General features: G+C 67.1%; 2 protein-coding genes across 4 annotated transcripts; one reads left to right on the plus strand and one right to left on the minus strand.

Moving 5' to 3' along the window:
* Positions 1-316: 316 nt before the first annotated feature.
* Tmem132a (transmembrane protein 132A) lies at positions 317-8,374 on the plus strand. 2 transcript variants are annotated; one of them, XM_004874272.4, is made up of 11 exons: positions 317-573; positions 2,214-2,422; positions 2,500-2,718; positions 3,058-3,389; positions 4,187-4,336; positions 5,165-5,363; positions 5,432-5,575; positions 5,768-5,970; positions 6,162-6,429; positions 6,544-6,735; positions 7,109-8,374. In XM_004874272.4, the coding sequence occupies exons 1-11, from the start codon at positions 510-512 to the stop codon at positions 8,138-8,140; spliced, it is 3,012 nt and encodes a 1,003-aa protein (XP_004874329.2). In that variant the 5' UTR covers positions 317-509; the 3' UTR covers positions 8,141-8,374. The 2 variants fall into 2 exon arrangements, with proteins under 2 accessions (XP_004874329.2, XP_004874330.2); XM_004874273.4 differs by having other exon boundaries at positions 5,168-5,363.
* On the minus strand, positions 4,551-17,884 carry Slc15a3 (solute carrier family 15 member 3). Of its 2 annotated transcripts, XM_013069074.3 has the most exons (9): positions 16,790-17,884; positions 13,875-14,164; positions 12,110-12,254; positions 11,489-11,611; positions 10,741-10,909; positions 9,859-10,017; positions 8,915-9,070; positions 6,331-8,575; positions 4,551-5,569 (listed from the first exon to the last, which is right to left on the minus strand). In XM_013069074.3, exons 1-8 carry the CDS (start codon positions 17,291-17,293, stop codon positions 8,421-8,423), a joined length of 1,701 nt encoding a protein of 566 aa, XP_012924528.1. In that variant the 5' UTR covers positions 17,294-17,884; the 3' UTR covers positions 4,551-5,569; positions 6,331-8,420. The 2 variants fall into 2 exon arrangements, with proteins under 2 accessions (XP_012924528.1, XP_021107460.1); XM_021251801.2 differs by lacking the exon at positions 8,915-9,070.
* Positions 17,885-18,066: the final 182 nt, after the last annotated feature.

Genomic DNA, 18,066 nt, shown 5'->3' on the forward strand with positions numbered 1-18,066 from the left:
CGGCGTGCAGCCAGGTCTGCCCGCCGGGTCGCTGCCCTGGCCGACAGCGCCAGAGGCCGGTGCCCGGGCCCTTCGGGGGGCGGCCCAGGGACCTGTGGTCGGGCCCCCCGGCCCTTCTGCTCCCGCAGCTCTACCCCCGTGTCCCCAGCCTGATTGCTGCCTGTGCCGGGGAGCCGCGCGGGGCCGCCTCTCGGAGCTCCGAGCGGCCGCGCGCTCCGCGTTCCCGGCAGGGGGCAGTCCTCGGCCCAGCCTCCCAGCGGCCCCTTCCCGCCCGCCGCCCGCCCTCCCGCTTCGGCGGCGCTAGGACCCGGTAAGTGAGGGCGGCTGCCCGCGCTCCATTGTCTGGAGCGGCGCGGGGTCGGGACGACGCGTGCCGGAGCGGAGGGACCTGAGGGACCGGGAGGGACGGACGGCCTCGCCGAGGACCCGAGCGAGCGCAGCCGCGGCGGCGGGAGATGCGGGCCACGGCGCCCTGAGCGCAAGCACCGAGTACCGTGCACCGAGCACCGATGGCGGGGCCGCGCGGCACCGCGCTCTGCCTCCTGGTGGCCCTGGCTCTGGACGCCTTCCGAGGTCAGCGGGGACTCGACAGGCGGGCAGGTCGCGGGCCGGCCGTTTCCGCCGCAGCCCCGGACCGCAGTCCTGCTGCGCGAGTGACCCTCCGTCGTCGCCCCCACGATCCCCTGCCCATCCCCTCCCGGGCCCCCTTCACTGACCCCTTCTCTGAAGTCCCCTCCAGCCGACTCGGCTGCCCTGCTCCTGGAGGCACCGTGTCCCCTTCCTGGCCCCTCCTGGCCCCGGGCGCAGCTCTCTGGGTCGGAGCCTCTGTCCCCATCATCCCCCGCCCCCCTGCCCTGCCACCCAAGGAGCAAGCAACCCTTTTGCTGGGGACCACGGGACAGCACCCTGCCACCGGGCTCCTGACCCTGGCTCTTGCCCCTCTGCGCCTGCCCCAGGCTGCAGGTGAAGGGCGCCCCACTGTCTGCAGAGCTGAGCTCCCTGCGGCGAGGCCTGGTCCGGCTGGAGAGGCCTTGTAATTATAGAGCTGAGGAGCAGGAGTGGAAGGAGTCCCTCAGCTGACACCCTTGGGGACTCTCAGACACCAGCTTCCAGTGGGAAGGGCTGGGGAGGGTGGGCCAGCGCTGCATGGCCAGGGCAGCTGGGGGCGGAGGGACCACCCCCAGGCAGCAGCCCCCTAAATGCCTGCTCCACGGGTGCCAGTCCTGAGGCCCAGGACCATCACTGGCCCAGGGCCCAGAGGCGGAGCCAGGACTCAGCCCAGCCCCCAGGCCCCCAGGGTGGAGGAAGATGGCCAGGCTGGTGGTCGGTAACCTGGAGGGCAGCCTTGGGGAGGAGCAGGTGGGGTGGAGCCAGGGACACGGGAGATGCGCTCCCAGCACCTCTGCCCCGAAGCTTGGGGACTGGGTGGGACCTTAGCCTCTGCCCCACCTCGTAATCCACCCGGTGGGTTTCCAGGGATGGCCCCTGGTCCTCAGTTACTATGGACCTGGAAGAATTAAGGCAGGTGAATAGTCCACCTGGCATGTACATATGGCTAGCGTGCAAAACAGTTGTTATTACGAGGGCCAATATGACTGTGTATTATTTTATTTTTAGTCCTTAGCTTTTTGAGATGGGGACTTGCTGTATAGTCAAGGCTGGCCTTGTCACTCAAAGCCTTGAACTCAAAGTGATCCCCCTGCCTCGGCCTCCCCATGCTTGGATTTCAGGCCTGGACCCCTACCCCACCATGGCAGCCAGTGCAGGCCTGTCCTTTGGCGATGGGCTGCTCTGGGTCTGGCCCAGGGCTCCACCCACCCCAGGGCCTGTGCAGCCTCCCAGACCTCTTTGGCACTGCTCGGGAGCTTGGCGAGACTCTGGGTTGCCATGATAATGAGGTGGCAGGGAAGGAGTCTGTCCCAGGAAAGCCCCTCCACACTGTTGTGGGGAAAGTCGTGCCCCAGAGCAGAGGCCGAGGGAACACTGGGGTCTCCACCAGAGGGGGGGCCCAGGTCTGACACCTACCCAATGTGGCTTTGTCACCTGCTGCCTGTGGGAGGCTCTGCCAGCCTCAGTTTCTCTGTGTGAGACCCTGTGGTGGGCCCTCCCCACGCGCACACCGCACACCAGTGCACTGCTGTGCCCAGGGTGGAGCCAGCTTCAGCCCTGCGGGCTCTGGAGCCATCACCGCTTCCGCCCTCCCCCTCCCCCAGTGCATGGTGACCTGGACACCGCTGTCTACCTGCCTGCTGCCCTGGAGCTCCTGGATGCCCCCGAGCACTTCCTTGTGCAGCGGGCCAGCCACTATGCCCCTGCCAACTCCTCTCTGGGCTCCCGATCTGAGACCTTCCTGCTTCTGCACCCCTGGCCCAGGGCCCAGCCACTCCTCCGGGCCTCCTACCCGCCTTTTGCCACCCAGCAGGTAGGGAGTGTCCCGCGGGCTCTGGGGGCGCGGGGTGGGACAGGGGCTCCCCCTCCTAAATCTCCTCCCTCCTTCAGGTCGTGCCCCCTCGGGCCACCGAGCCCCCTCAGCGGCCAGTCCCGTGGGATGTGCGGGCTGTTTCCGTGGAAGCGGCCGTGACCCCAGCGGAGCCCCATGCCCGCGTGGTCTTCCACCTCAGAGGGCAGGACTGGCCGCCCGGGCCTAGCAGCCTGCCCTGTGCCCGGCTGTATGCCACGCACCCTGCAGGCACCACCCAGCGCGCCTGCCGCTTCCAGGTGAGTGGGCGGCCGGGGCGGTGTCCAGTGCCAGTCCTGGAAAGGGTCCTCTAGGGTCCACTGTGGAAGCTGGGCACAGTGTCTTCAGGAGTGGTGAACGGGGCCGAGCGAGGGCTACATGAGGAACCCCGAGGAACCCTGGGGCAGAGTGCTCAGCCCTGCTACCGCTGTCTCGGGCTGGCGTGGGGCAGGCTCTGGCCCTGCTCGAGCTCTGGAGTCTCGGAGGACACTGGGGTCCTGGCCGGGTGAGGCCGGGTGAGCACCAGGCTCTGCTTGTCCCCAGTTCGTGTGGGCCCCGTCGCTTCTGCCGGGACCTCAACACCTTCTCTGTCCCCACAGCCCGCCCTGGGCGCCTGTGCGGTGGAGCTTGCGCTGCCTGAACCCTGGTTTTCCGGGGGCGCCCCCTCGCGGGCCGAGCTGGCCTACGCGCTGGAGCCCGCCACCGAGGGCCCCGGGGGCTGTGCGCCGGGCCGGGACGAGGACCTGGGGCAGCGGGCCCTCCCGGTGGGGAGCGTGGAGCTGCGCCCCGAGGACCCCCCCCAGCACCGGGAGGTGCCCCTGGATGAGGCGGTGACCCTACGGGTGCCCGACGCGCCCGTTCGGCCTGGCCAGCCGTTCACCTCCACGCTCCTGCTGCAACGCAACTTCACAGCCAGCGACCTGACGCTGCGGTGAGCACGGGCCTGGGCGGGTGGGGACCCTGCAAGCGGCGAGCGGTGCCCTGGGACCCCACGATGGGCACCCCAGGGCCCCGTCCCACGGGGCTGACGGGGACCCGAAGCTCAGCGGCCGGGGCTGCTGTCACGCTGCGAAGTGGGCGTCTGCCCCGCCCCTGCATCCCCGCCCCTATATCCCCGCCCTGCTGTGCGGCCCGCCTCGCCCAGCCCAGGCCCTGCCTCCCTGCAGGACACCCCACCCCCACCCCGCCCACCGACGGGACCGCCGGGTGCCTGCTCCCCGCTGCGGCTTTGTGCACTCCTGCCTGCCTGTGCGTCCTGGTCCTGGCACCCTCCTGTCCTCACGGGGACACTGGTGAACAGGCTGTGCGTGGACACAGCAGGCCGGGCCCGTGTCTGCGCCGAGGCAGAGAGGAGCAGCGCCAGGCCCATCGGGCACTGGCGGCACCGTGGCAGGGAGCTGCTGGGCAGGAGAGCTGGGCACAGGGGACCCCACGCGTCCGGGAGGATCAGAGAGCAGAAGGCCAGGGCGGCCCAGGCCAGCAGGGCTCAGAGCCGCGTGTGCACCGAGTGTCGGGGACGGGGGGTGGGGTGGGGGCAGGGGTGGGCGGGTGATGTCACAGCCTGAGTGAGGGGCCAGCCCGAGGACCTCAGAGGCTGAGCAAGGCTGAGCCCACACTGGCAGAGACTGGGCAGCAGCCTTGGGCAGGCCCGTGGGCCTCTCAGACCCAGGTCCCCACCCTGTCCGGATCCGGCCGGGCTCAGCCCGTGTGACAGACCGCCTTCCCCAGGGTCAAGGTGAAGAAGGGGCTGCAGGTGACGGCTGCCCGCCCAGTGCAGCCTGCGCTCTGGACGGCCAAGCTGGACCGCGTCAGGGGCTCCAAGCATCACAGCACCCTCATCACCTGCCACCGTGCAGAGTTTGCCGGGCCCGACCCCAGGTGGGCAGGCAGGGAGGGCACTCCGGTGCTCGAGGGCAGGAGGGGCAGCACACAGCGGTGTATGATCACCCACAGCCGGGTCCGAGTCTCGCTGCAGCTGAGGCCATCTGCTCCCCACCCCACGACAGCTCTCGGGGCCACTGCCCACTGCACCCCACCGACCCAGCCCTTTTGCCAGGGCCAATAATATTCCCCAGAAATCTCCCTGCAGCGGTTCATGGGTATGAACTCCTCTTGTTGGGCCAAGGCCAGAGGCCTTTGTCGTGCGCATCTGGACCCTGGTCCCAGTATCTTCTGGACATGTGCCTTGGACAGGCCAGCTAGCCTGTCCCCACTCCAGCCCCAGTTTCTCCTCCTATAAGTGAGGGTAATAACACATCCCTTAGGGTGGGTTGAAATAAAACACAGTCCTGTATCAAGCACCCAGGGCAGTCCCTGGCACATAGATGTTTGGCCAAGGGGGATCTGAAGCTGGGTATAGTTTCGCATGCCTGTCATCCCAGCAGTCTGGGAGGCGGAAGCAGAGAATCCCAAGTTCGAGCCCAGCTTGGCAAGTGAGCAAGACCCAGTCTCAAAATGAAAACCAAGAAAAGGGCTGGGGATGTCGCTCAATACAAGGCCCTGGGCTCCTTCCCCAGCACCACAAACCAAGGAGAGGTGGCCATGAGGGTTCTCATTCAAAAAGGGCCAACTGGCCGTGGGGCTTGGCGGGCACTCTCTCGTGCTGGAAGGTGGCACCAGTTGCCAGTGGCCTGGACAGCAGCGGTCCGAGTGGGGCTGTCCATGCCAGCCTCTGCGCTGGTCTCCCTCAGTCCTCTGTCCTGGCAGCAGCGTCCCCGAGCCGTCCGAGTTCCTCTGGGTGGACTTCCTGGTGGAGAACAGCACCGGTGGGGGTGTGGTGGTCACGCGGGCCGTCACCTGGCAGCTGGAGTACCCGGGCCAGGCCCCCGCCGCAGAGAAGGACAAGATGGTGTGGGAGATCCTGGTGTCCGAGCGGGACATCAGGGCGCTCGTCCCGCTAGCCAAGGTAAGGGCGTGCGTCCCTCGGTCCAGGCAGCCGGTGAGGCCCGGACCGACGTCTGTCTCTGCCCACAGGCTGAGGAGCTGGTGAACACCGCTCTGCTGACTGGACAGCCCGGCCACGTCCCCGTGCGCCTGGTCACCATGGACGCAGGGGGCATCCTGGCCGAGGTGACGGAGCACATTGGCTGCAAGTCGGCCGACACCCAGGTCCTGCAGGTGAGGACGACAGAAGGGCGCAGTGTCCCCTTCCCCGGGGACCCAAGACAGCAGCTGGTCACCCACAAACCTCCCAGGTGGAAGAACCAGGCTGCCGCCCCAGTGAGCCCAGGCCTGCAGGGTGACCTAGGACCCGACCAGTGGCTCCCGGGCCACCCGGGGAGGCTCCCACCTCCCTGCCTCCGTCTCCAGGTCTCTGAGGCCTGTGACGCGCTATTCGTGGCCGGCACCGAGAGCCGGGGCGCCAAGGGGGTGCGCGTGGACTTCTGGTGGCGTCGGCTCCGCGCCTCGCTGCGGCTGACAGTGTGGGCCCCGCTGCTGCCTCTGCGCATCGACCTGACCGACGCCACCCTGGAGCAGGTCCGCGGCTGGAGGGTCCCCGGGCCCGCCGACGGGTGAGTGGCCCGGGCCCTACCCCCGTCCCTCTGCCCGCCGGAAGAGTCCCCCTCAGAGCCTGAGCGGCCAGAGCTGGCAACACACCGCGGGGCGCAGGCCTGAGGGTCGGCCGGTCCCCCACGCACCTTCCCGCGGACCTGGGGCTGGGGGCGGGGCCTGGGGCGGGGCCGCTGACGCCCCGCCCCCGCAGCACGCAGGAGCCCGAGCCCGCGGAGGAGGCGGAGCGGCGCCCCCGGGGCTGCCGCCTGCTTTACCAGCGCGCAGGCGTGCGCGTCCTCGCGCCCTTTGCCGCGCACGCGCAGGACGGCGGCCGCCTCACGCACCTGCTGGGCCCCGACTGGCTGCTGGACGTGACCCACCTGGTGGCGCCGCACGCCCGTGTGCAGGACCCGCGCGTGGCCTCGCTGGAGGGCGGCCGCGTGCTCGTGGGCCGGGAGCCGGGTGTCACGGCGATCGAGGTGAGCAGGAGAGGCCGCACCGCTCCCCGCGGGCCAGCGGTGGGGGTGGAGAGTGGGGAGCGCGCCCCACACCCCGGTGAGCGCTCCTCGAGGCCCCTCTCCCCGCCCTCCCAGGTGCGGTCCCCGCTGTCCGACGCCATCCTCGGGGAGCAGGCGCTGGCCGTCACGGACGACAAGGTCTCCGTGCTGGACCTGCGGGTGCAGCCTGTGATGGGCATCGCGCTGGCCCTGAGCCGGGGCACTGCCCACCCTGGGGAGGTCACGGCCACGTGCTGGGCACAGTCAGCCCCGCCCGCCCCAAAGCAGGTGATGGCCGCGGCCGGGGGCTGAGGCGACCCAGCTGTGGGAGCAGGGCGGGCGGAGGGCGCTGGGCCCCTGGCCTGAGGGCGTTCAGGAGGAGCACGCTTCCGGGAGGTCAGGAGCTCCCTGCAGAGCGAGGTGACCCAGCAGCCGGGCCGGTGGTGGTGGGAGGCTGGCTCTGACCGAGGACCCCCGAGAACGGAGCCCGGGCGGGTGGCAGACAGGTGACTGACACGCGTCCCTCTCTCCCCGTGTCCTGTCCTCCTGTCCTCCGCCTGTGTACCGTGCTCCCCTCCGTCCGTGTGCCTGTCTCTGTGGGAGTGGTCCCCTGTGCATGCCTGCGTGCCCTCGCGTGTCTGCCTGTGTCCGTGTCCCGCAGGAGGTGGCCCTGTCCTTGTGGCTGTCCTTCTCTGACCGCACCATGGCCCCCGCCGAGCTCTACGACCGCCGTGACCTGGGGCTGTCCATCTCGGCCGAGGAGCCCGGCGCCGTCCTGCCCGCCACAGAGCGAGGCACCCAGCTCGGGGTGGTGGTGAGTGGGCCAGGCACCGAGGCGCTGCCCCTGCACGTGGCTCTGTACCCGCCTGAGCCCTGCCGCCGCGGCCGTCACCAAGTGCCCCTGGCTTCCAGCACTGCCTGGCTGGGGCTGCCCCCCACACCCATGCCGGCACCTGCCCTGCCACCGAGCCCGACCTGGAGCCCACTGGCCACCGAGGCCAGCGTGGGTGGCAGGCGGCGGGCAGCAGGCAGTGTGGATGTGAGGGGCAAGTTCGAGCAGGCGGGAGAGGACAGCAAGGCCAGGGGGGAGGACAAGGACGAGGACGAGGAGGAGGAGGAGGAGGAGATGGTGCCTGCCCCGCAGCGCGTCACAGACCTGGAGCTGGGCATGTACGCCCTGCTGGGCGTATTCTGCTTGGCCATCCTCATCTTCCTGGTCAACGGCGTGGTCTTCGTGCTGCGCTACCAGCGCAAGGAGCCCCCCGATGGCGCTGCCGACCCTGCCTCCCCGCAGCCCCACAACTGGGTGTGGCTGGGCACCGATCAGGAGGAGCTGAGCCGCCAGCTGGACCGCGGGGCCCCCGAGCTGCCCGGGGCAGAGGGCAGCTGCCCCTGCGGAAGCGGGGTTGCGGGGGAGCCCCAAGCCCCCGCACCCGGCCTGCCCGGGGACACCCCTGGCTCCTCTAGCACCCTGGCCCGCAAGGAAGTGGGGGGACGGCGCAGGCGTGTGGAGTTTGTGACATTCGCCCCGGTGCCCCCAGCCCCACTGCCCGAGGAGCCTGCAGGGCCCCCCACGGTGCAGTCCATCCTGGTGGCAGGCGAGGAGGACATCCGCTGGGTGTGCGAGGACATGGGGCTGAAGGACCCCGAGGAGCTTCGCAATTATATGGAGCGGATCCGGGGCAGCTCCTGACCCGTCCTGGCCGGCCAGGCCTGTGTCCCCCGTGGGCCAGCAGCCAGCATGGCATGGGGTCCCGGTAGCCTCCTGTCTCGCCCCACTCATCCTCTGGTGCTTGTTGACCCACCCGTCCCTGTCTGGTCCCCGCCCTGCCCCTTGTATGGACCTCGGTCCAGAAGAGCTTCTGCCCCTTATTTATGGGACCCGAGGCGTTCCACGTCGGGTACGGAATAAACCAGAAAAGTGCCATGAGGGGCCCTGCTGTCTGTGTCCAGGGCGGGTGGCAGGGGCGAAGTCAGCCCCTGCCTGGGTGTGGGCCATGTGGCGAGGCCAACTCCTGCCGCGTCCTCTCATAGCGCCTCGAGATGCAGATGAAGAGGATGGCGGTGACGCCCTGGATGCCGGCCAGGAGGAAGAAGTAGAGGTCCAGGCGGCAGCTGTCCGCACTCTCTGGGGGTGGGGGGTGCATTAGGCTGGGCTCTGGGGTTGGGACCCAAGGACCCGGGTTGGCAGAGCCTCGAGCGGCCTCTGGTGTCTCCCCGAGGGCCCTGTTCACCTGGGGCCTGAAGCCAGCACCCGGGCTGACGTGACTGCTCGGCCACAGTGGCCAGAGTTCGTGCTTCCGTGTCCAGGGCTGAGGACCCTGCAGCCCAAGCAGGGCTGCCCACACCGAGGGTGAGGCCAGTCTGGGCTCCCCAGTCCTCCATGGCCAGCCCGCTAGCCCACCATGCCCAGGGACAGCTCACAGCGTGGCCCCCACCGTCCGCCCACCCTCAGGGCTGTGCTCACCAAAGTCCCTGGGGCAGTGCATCCAGCCCCCCGGCAGGGACAGCAGGGCCACCAGGCTGGAGCCCAACAGCGAACCCACGCCCGACAGGCAGAAGAAGATGCCCATGATGGCGCTCTGCATGGTTCGAGGTGCCGCCCCGTAGGCGAACTCCAGGCCTGTGGAGGGGGGCCCAGGGCTCGTGCCCCTCCCTGCCAGTGCACGCCTCACCCCAGAGCTCTGGCCACCCTGCCCGCGCTCCTGTCCCCATCTCAGGGCTGGCACTGTTCCTGCTCTGCCCACTGCCATGGCATTGCCAGGTCACTTCGATTCCACCTCCGACCTCGGTGGCCACCCCTCTCCCGGTCACTTCCTGCTGGCCCGACTCCCGCTCCGTTCACCCTGGCAGAGGGGTGTGTGGGCATCACTGGTGGGTCCTCTCCTGGCCACGCCCTTGAGGGTGGAGGGAGGCACTGCCGTCCTCGCCTCCCTGAGACCCAGGCCCTGGGGGTCCCTCCCCTGTTCCGCAGCCCTGTCCTCAGCTCCCCACTGGCTTGGGGCTTTCCTGCCCCTCAGCGCCTCCCACTTGCTGGACTCTGCCCCCAGCCAGCTGCCCCAGGCCTGTCCCCGCCCTGCTGGGTTAGTCAGGGCCGCCCCTGGCAGGCAGCTTCAGCTCCCAGCGGCGGTGCAGACAGGACAGTGTGTCACAGGGCACGGCGCCCTGTGCAAGGGGCGGCCCGGGCTGAGGGCCTTGACCTTGAGCTTGGGGTTGCTGGGGAAACAGGAGGTGACCTTCGACCTCAGGCGGAGGGCAGCAGCCGAAGACAAGGGAGAGGGGGTCCACACGGGAGGTGTGCAGGGTGGGCGTGGGAGCCCTTGTCACCCAGGCCCTCTGAGCCCTCAGTGGCCGGGGAGGCCGGTGCATGTCAGTGCCCTGGGTGACCACCTCCCCTGACTGGGCCCATACCTGGGATGCTGGCGAAAATCTCACTGATCCCGATGAGCAGGTACTGGGGGATCTGCCACCAGACGGACAGTGGGGCCGCCCAGTGCAGGTCCTCCCCGATCAGCTGCAGTGCTGTCTCATTGCGGTGGACGTACCCTAAGCGCTCCATCTCCAGGACCCCTGCGGGGGAGCCAGGGCCAGGAGCTCAGGGCTCCCCTCCCTGAGGAGCTCAGCCCACATGGAGCTCGCGGGGGTGGGCGCTCCTGAGTGGGCAGAGCCTGGCTGGCGGGGCGTAGCCCTGGGCCACACACTCCTCCTCCCTGAGCCGCGGTCCCAGCCCCCCTGTGACCCAGGCCCGGCAGCGCCCTTGCAGGCCTCCTCTTTTAGTCCGTGTCCACGAGGGCAGCGCCTGGCCCGCTCGGGGTCCGCGTGGCTTGCTGCCCCCACCTTAAAGATGGACACAGAAACCTGAAGTCAACCTCGGGCTCAAAGCCTCTGAGTAGAGAGGGTGCAGGTCTTCACAGTGCCATGAACCCCTTCGTTCAGTTACGTTGTCACTCATTTATTTTTGCGGTGCTGGGGGCAGAACCCCAAGCCTTGCTCACACTAGGCAGCTGCAAACCCTTTGGCAGTGGAAGTGGGAGGAGGTTTCCCGTTGTGACCAAGACCCCTGTGCCTTCAACAACTCCAGTCCCGCACACTGACTTGTGGGATGCTCACGCCTGGCTTTGAGGGGCGCAGACGCCCAGGGAAAGCCCTGCTCCTCAGGTTTCCCTTGTCCTGTGAGCAGCCCAACTCCCCAGCAGGGTCCCCTTCAGTGTGCGCCTCTGCAAGGCCAAGGCTGGCACCCACGGGTGGCGGTGGGCTCTCCCTGCCCAGGCCAGTGCCCAGCTGCCCACACACCTGCAACAACCACAGAGGCGAAGCTGAAGAGCATCCCCAAGGCCATCTTCTGCAGGGCCGAGGGGAGCAGCTCGCAGCGCAGCAGCAGGGGGTCCAGCAGGTGGTCCTTCAGGGGCACCAGGATGAGCACAGCCACCACATTGGCCAGCAGGAGCCAGGCTTCCGGGATCTGCTTGGGAGGAGCCAGGAGCTGGGCTGGGTCCTGGGATCTGACTCCAGAACGTCCCTGAGGCCCAGAGTCAGCCCTGCCCACTCTGGGATCCACACTCCTGGCTGTGACCAGGGCACGGGATCAGATTGGGGTGCAATCGCTGCTTCCTGCCTTCTATCAATCTGTAGTGGCCACTGGGAACATCCAGGCTCAGCATGAATGTGTTGTGATTGATGAGTATGCCTGCCACGGACACAGAAATGAACATTGGGCCCAAATGTCATTTATCTGCCAACCCTGAAGGTCTGGTTTTAGGAGACTCTGCAGTGCGAAGGAGCTGGTTTAGGAAGTTCCAGCAGAGGGAAGAAATCGGCCATCCATGGTCCCAGAGGCTGAGCAGGGCCCTGTGGGGCTCCATGAGAGGGGCAGACAGAAGGCCGCCAGAGCCACGTGGCTCATGGGGCTGTTGGGCCCTCGGGCAGCCGAGTGCCTTGGCAGGATGCCTGGGCTATGGCGCTGCATGCCTGCCCTCCCTTCAGGGTGGTTCCCAAGCCCCGCAGCCTGGCAGCAGGGGAGAGGCCCAGCAGGTGTGCTCACCGTGTAGCCACTGCCCCAGGCCCTCAGGGTCATGGACGAATTGGACGAGGCCATGGTGGGGCTGGCAGGGGAAAGGCTGGGGATGTGGAGGTGCAGGCCCTGCAGGACGTAGGTGGACTGCATCTGCCGAGGGAAGGAGAGAGGCTGGGGGGGGCAGGAGGGGAGGCGCCCCTTTGCAGGAGCCCTCACCAGGCCTCGGGAGGCCATCCTGCCCCTCCTCCTCAGGGCTGCGGGCTGTGACACGCCAGGGCCCGCAGCTGGCATGTCAGGGTCAGGCAGTTGCATGTGGGGAGACCATGACAGGGCTGGCCCCTCGGGGAGCTCTCGCCTGCCACGGAGCCATGCTGTGCTCAGCGGGTCACAGCTGGACCCTGCCCGGGGAGGGGTCTGGAGCCCCCAGGCGGGGCCGGCAGGGCACGTTGCCCAGGGGCCACCACTTCCAAGCATGTACCCCGCGTGACTGTCCTGTGTGCTGCATCCGGGGCTCCAGGAAAGCGTGCTGGGAGTCTGAGCCACCTGCTGCCCACATGGAAACTGAGGCCCAGAGAGGGGGGAGTCTGTGGCGGAGCTGGGCCGGGGCCTCTCCAGGGCTCCCCGCTGCCGCCTGCCCCGTCTGCGCACCTGGAAGTACACCATCCAGTAGGGCACCAGGGTCACCATGACAGGCAGGATCTTCACCAGCACCCGGAAGTTGGCGATGTCCTGCGGGGAAGGACCGGGCTGGGGAGCCCTCTGGTCAGGCAGCAGGTGGGCACCCTGGGAGTCTCTGAGAGGCCACAGGGACAGCAGATGGCATCACCCTGCCCCAGGGCCACTGATGCACCGCTACCACTGTCCCTAACTTAGTCCTCCTCAAAGGAGCACCACTCCTCTGCCATCACTGCCTGCTGCCTGGAGCGGGGCCTGGCTGGAAGACGCGGTCACTGGGGGCATGACTGGAGGGGCTCATCTCCCACCAGCTCCGCCCTTCCGCTGTGCTTCCTTTCACCAGGCTCTGAGCTCTTTCTCCCCCGCCAGGCCCTTGTGCCAGGCCGCCCTGCCCTGGAGCCAGCTGACCATGGACTGAAACCCTACAAACCGTGAGCCTAAGTAAACCCCTCCTCCTTTGATCGGCAGGTGCTTATTTGGTCCCAGCAAGGAGGGAGGTCACAGACAGCTGTGGTCCCTTTGGGTCCCGGGGAAGTGAGACCAGAGTGTGGCAAGCAGTCTTGGGGATGGGGGTGTGGCCTCACTTTGCCATGGGAACAGGGCGCCATCAGGGACTCTACACACTGCGTCTCCGTCCTAGAAGGACTTCGGAGCCCTCTCCCTCCGTGTGCAGAGGGGTGGGGGAGGAGTGTCATCGGGAGACTGGGAACATCGGCCGCTGCTGCAGCCTTGCCCCTTGGCCCTTTGTCCTGACTTTCTGATCCCTTCTTGCCTGGGAGCCCTGCACAGTCCCCTTTGAGACAAGACAGGCACCATGTGCAGCAGCCGTGGGTTCCCAGCCAGCCTGTGACTGTGGCCCTGAGGAGCTGGAAGTGATGTGCCAGGACTTCCCGGCCTCTCAGGGGCTCAGGAGACCTCAGCTTTCATGTCCTGTCCTGGGGAGTATTCGTGCTCTCTGCTCTCGAAGTCTGGGCCTCATACTCTGATTGGTTCAGGTCCCAAGGCCTCGAGAAGGGGAGGGCACCAGGGGACCCTAGGTGAACGCTCAGCACACGGCCACCTCCAGCTGCCAGCCAGGTGGGTGAGGGTGCTCCGGGCCTCTCAGGACCCCAGATGGCTGTGGCCTGCAGACAAGACCAGGAGAGCTGCACTGCGAGCCCGGGAACCCACAGGGCTGCGGGGACGGAAAGGCTGCCACAGAGCCAGCAGGCTGTGGTGTGGTATGTTAGGTGGTGGCAGATAATTAAAGGACTCCTTGGCACTGCGCGCTCAAGCAAACGCCAGGTCGGGGAAGCAAGCACTTCGTGTTTTCTACCCATTTCCTGTTAACAGGGTCTGCGCCTGTCCCCAGGGCCTGGGCAGTTTCGAGCGGCGAATGCAGAGCCCTGGGACCCTCCCTCCTCAGATGCCAGCTGGCGGGAGGGCACTGGATGCTGGGTTCAGTCACCCCTGCGGTATGGAAACCTCCACACTCTGTCCCCAGGACCTGGGCTGGGACTGTCACACCCACCATCACCACCTGGCCACCACTGTCACGCCCATTGCCGGCATGTATCTTCAGCGGGTGCCAGCACCGTGTCTCCCACCGATGCCACCGCCGTTGCTGCTAAGACCGCGACGGTTTTCCTAGCCAGAGTGTCCCCAGTGGCACCCAGCACCATCCCCAGTTGCAGTGGCCAGCGAGGGCCCTGGGTGGTGGCCCATGTGGCTAGGCACCGGAGGCTCGACAGCCTCTCACCTGGCAGCGCGTCGGCCCCACAGCCCAGGGCGGCAGCTTCGGAGCGCGAGCTTGAGCATGGAGGACACCTGGCTGCCCCTGGGGGGCTTGGAGATGAAGGCCGGCGTGGTGAAGAGGAAGGTGAAGAAGGCCAGGAGCACACAGCCCAGCAGGACGCTGTAGCCCAGCAGAAAGCTGAGGTTCTGCTGGATGAAGGCCACCACCAGCAGCGTGAACACGGCCCCCACGTTGATGCTCCAGTAGAACCAGTTGAAGAAGCGGCGGGTGGCATCGCGACCGAGCTCCATCACCTGCCAGGGTGGGGCCAGGGAGGTCAGGGTCACTTGCCCGCCCCGCACCCTCCTCCCATGGCCACAGTTCCTGACCCCCATCACGATGCAGACCCTCGACACAGACCTGCCAGGGAGTGAGAAGGAATAACCCTCTCCTGACAGCCACTGTGGAGGGGCAGGACGTTTGGCACCACCGTCTTCCCACCCCGTGGCACACACTGCTTTTTTATTGTCACCAAGTAGTGCACACAGCAGACGTCCCTGAGGGCATTCTGTTCACTTCTGGTTGATTTAGCTTTGTCTTTTGCTGAGCAGCCTGCACTATGAATGACTTTTATAATTGGGAGACAGGGCAATAAAGACCCTCAGCTGTGTTCCACACGACGAAGCGTAACGCGTGTGCATTTCTGAAGGAGCAGCGAGATCCGAGGGGCACTTCCACAAACACAGAGCTTCGAGGCTGCCCCAGGCCCACCTTCAGGTGAGGGTGCTGTAACCAGGGAGGGCAGGTGGCCCTGGGCCGGCCCTGGCTGCAGGCTCTGGCCCAGTGACAGGCCCCAGCAAGGTCAGGTGGGCTGCAGGTTGGTGCTGGGGCTTGGCCCCAGCTGCAGCAGCCGGGCCCACTGACCTTGCTCTGCTGGCCCCGGTCAGCTGCCCCAGGCCCCTCGCCATACCCCAGACTGGGTCCCAGGCTCCAGCTCAGCCTGGGGGCCGCCTGCCGGGATGGGTGAGCCTCCATGGCTAAAGCAGCCACCCCACAGCACCCCACACCTCGGAACTGTCCCCTTCCATCCACTACTGTCTTCCACAGGGGCTGTGGCTCCACCAGCTTGGGCCGCGCCAGTGTTATTTTCTCTATTTGCGTTGGGAAAAGACAAATATTTGACTCCCAGTCCAAATGTAAAATTATAACCCATACAACGTGCTTAAAATTGCATTCTCTTAGAGACCCGCAGGGCTCTCATGGCGACGGGAGTGAGGGCTGCGGGGGTCTGGACTTGAAGCAGAAAACTGCGTAAGTCCCATTAGGAGCAGCCACTTCCATTTATTTATTTATTTTTGGTAGTGGGGATTGAACTCGAGACCTTTCACTTGCAAGGCAGGCGGCGGAGCCACTGAGCTACATCCCGGCCCCTTGGACGTGCTGTGGAGGGTGATGGATCCCCTCTCTGAAGTCAGCAAGTGGGAGGAGCTCGCACCTCCTGAGCTGAGCTCCTGGCAGGTGGTGCCACCTCCTACCACCCAGCCCTTGACTCACTGCACCCTAGTTCTGCAGCAGCCTCCTGCCTCAGCCTCCCAGAGTGCTGGGACTACCGGCGTGTACACCATGCCTGGCGAGTCTCAACTGTGCTCTACCCAAAGCTCACGTCTGGTACATGGAAGAGCCCCAGGGGTTGCTGTCCCTGTGGAGGGCCCCGGAGGCTCTGAGGAGACCAGCTCTGCCCCCGTGGAAGGAGAGGCGGGGGCACTGATGGCTGAGGCCTTGGAGATCGAGGGGTGAAGGGCACAGGCTGAGGGCAGCCGGGTGGGCGTTGATTAAGGGAAGCAGGAGATTCTGTGGGGCAAACACTGAGGAAGGAGGGAGGAGGAGCCAGGGGCACTGCATTCCTGTCACAGAAGACACTGCCAGGGCAAAGACCCTGGGAGCTATGAGCCTGCTGGGTCACAGGCAGCGGCTGGATGCAAGGACTCGCTGGAAAATGTCCCTTTCATGAGAGTACTACGCGTGTTATGGCTGAGTCTGGACACCGCCCAAGCCTCGTGCTTTGGGGTTCTAGGTGGCTTTTTCAGAGGGGCCTGACTGGAGTCTGACACTGGGATTAAGGCTGTGATCACTAAACCGCTACATCGCCCTAATCCCGGTAGCCTGGACAAGATAGAAGGGGCAGCAAATGCCACTAAGGTCCGTGCTGCATCTGCCGTCTTCTGCCGCTGTGAGCTGCTGCCCCTCTGCTACGCACCCTGCCCTGGAGCAGCTGATCATGGACTAAACCTCCGCGAGCTGTGAGCCAAATAAACCTTTCCCCCCGAACTTTGGGTGTCGGGCATTTTGTCTCAGCACCGAGAGAAAAGCAACTAACACAACATGCAACTGAAGAACATGTGAAGGTCGGGGAGAACAATTTGTCCAGGGTCCGACCACGGGGCTGTTTCAGTGACTTCCGGCCCGGAGCCCAGCCCCACGTGGCTGTGTCCCGCAGCGTCACTCTCCACATCAGCTCAGATGCTCCCTAGGACCCCGATGCACACAGCTGCCCAAGGACGGCCGCGTCATTAGGGATGTGTTCATTCATCTCGCAAAAGCTGGCAGATGTCTGTGGGGGCCCACCGTGCATCGGGGTGACCTGACGACCGCCCTGCTGTCCCCGGCTGGTGGGGGCGGAGCTGGGATCTGCCCGGTGCCTTGGCCACTGAGGGGGGCAGGGGGCTGGCCGGCCCCGCCCTGGCCCCGCCTCGGTGACATGTTGGGGCGGGGTTTGTGGTGGGGCTCCCTGACCTGCCCTCAGGCTCCTCATCTGTAAAACGGGCGCAGCGGCGCCACGGAAGGCGGTAAACCCCATCCACCCTGGGCCAGGCGCAGGGGAGGCCGCAGTGTGGCCCCCGCCGTCCCAGCCTGGTTAGTGCCCTCCCGCCCGCACTCACCTGGTCGGCCCCGAAGGCCGCGAGGTTCCCACGCACGGAGCTGGCGGCGAGCGCGAGCAGCAGGAGCGCGCCATACAGCGGGGCCGCGCAGTAGGGGCCGGGCGGGGCCGCGCGGACCGGCGCGGGGCGCAGCGGAGGCGCGCTCAGGTCCCCGCAGAGCGCGAGGCGGGCGTCGCCGCCGGCGGAGGCGAGCAGCAGCCCCAGGCCCGGCAGGTAGAGGCCAAGGCTGAGGACCAGCGCGCGGCGCCGGCCCAGGTAGGCATCGGCCACCCAGCCGCCCAGCGGCGCCAGCACGAAGGAGGCGCCCAGGAGCAGCAGCGCAGCCAGCGAGGCCTGCGCGCCCGCCCAGCCCAGCCCGCCCAGGTGCAGCACCAGGGTGGCCGCCACGCCGAGGAAGGCGGCGCGCTCCAGGGCCTGCACGGCCAGCACCCCCACGCACGCGGCGCGCACCCGCCACGGCCGCGCCCGGGCCACCAGCGGCTGCCGTTCCTCCGGCCGCGGCATGGCTGCTGAGCCTGGCCTGCCGGGCCTCTCCCGCCCTCCCCGGCCTCTCCTGACCTCTCCTGTCCACTCCAAGCCTCTCCCGCCCTCCCCGGCCTCCCCCGGCCTCCCTGGGCTTCCCCTGCACCCCTGGGCCTCTCCTAAACTTCCCCAGCCCTCATCATCCTCTCCTGTGCCCCCTGTGCCCCCTGCCCGCTCTCTGCCCCTTCTCTGTCACCCCAGGACTCTTCCTCCTCCACTTCTCTGCCTGTCCCCCTTTCCTGCTGGGCTCCCTGGTTCCCCTTTCTGAGCACCCGTGCCCTCTGTAGGACACCGGGGGGCCAGCACTGGCCCCCACAGCCCCACGGTCCCTGTCCCCCTGAGCTCTGTCTCCGTCCCTCTCTGCGTCTTGAGAAACTCTGGGCTTCCCCTTTCACTGGCCCAGTGGCTGCTGTCACATGGGTTTAGGGGAAATGAAAGTGGGGTCACAGGCCCTGGCCCCCACCCGCCAGGGTTTCTCAAATCCTCCCCTCCTCTACCTGCCTCCCACCCACCAGCCTCCAGCCTCCGAGCTCAGGAATGTTCTTCCTTTCGCTTTCATTTCTCTCCAGGATTCCCCAGTTGCTGCTTCTGCGTCATGTCCTCTTCCAGTCGGGACCAAGGCCAGGCTGATGGACCCGGAGGGCAGCATGGGGTGGCACTGGCCCACTTCGCAGATGCGGGACTGAGGCTGGTGGGGGCGGGGGGGCAGTGACAGTCGGGATGGAGCCACTGTGCTCCTGAGTGACCAGAGTGAC

Source organism: Heterocephalus glaber, unplaced genomic scaffold (genome assembly GCF_053883595.1).
Source record: "Heterocephalus glaber isolate CG9 unplaced genomic scaffold, H.glaber_assembly_v1.0 deba00001806, whole genome shotgun sequence".
In the NCBI taxonomy this organism is placed as follows: Eukaryota; Metazoa; Chordata; class Mammalia; order Rodentia; family Bathyergidae; genus Heterocephalus; species Heterocephalus glaber.

Bases quoted from the DNA above. Each gene is read 5' to 3' on its own strand.
- Tmem132a (XM_004874272.4), top strand. From the start codon at position 510: ATGGCGGGGCCGCGCGGCACCGCGCTCTGCCTCCTGGTGGCCCTGGCT. The intron at 2,423-2,499 runs GTAGGGAGTGTC...TCCCTCCTTCAG, and splicing joins CGCCTTTTGCCACCCAGCAG to GTCGTGCCCCCTCGGGCCAC. The intron at 3,390-4,186 runs GTGAGCACGGGC...CGCCTTCCCCAG, and splicing joins GCCAGCGACCTGACGCTGCG to GGTCAAGGTGAAGAAGGGGC.
- Slc15a3 (XM_013069074.3), bottom strand. From the start codon at position 17,293: ATGCCGCGGCCGGAGGAACGGCAGCCGCTGGTGGCCCGGGCGCGGCCG. The intron at 10,910-11,488 runs GTGAGCACACCT...CCTCCCAAGCAG, and splicing joins CCTGGGGCAGTGGCTACACG to ATCCCGGAAGCCTGGCTCCT. The intron at 8,576-8,914 runs GTGAGCACAGCC...CCCCACCCCCAG, and splicing joins GCACTGCCCCAGGGACTTTG to AGAGTGCGGACAGCTGCCGC.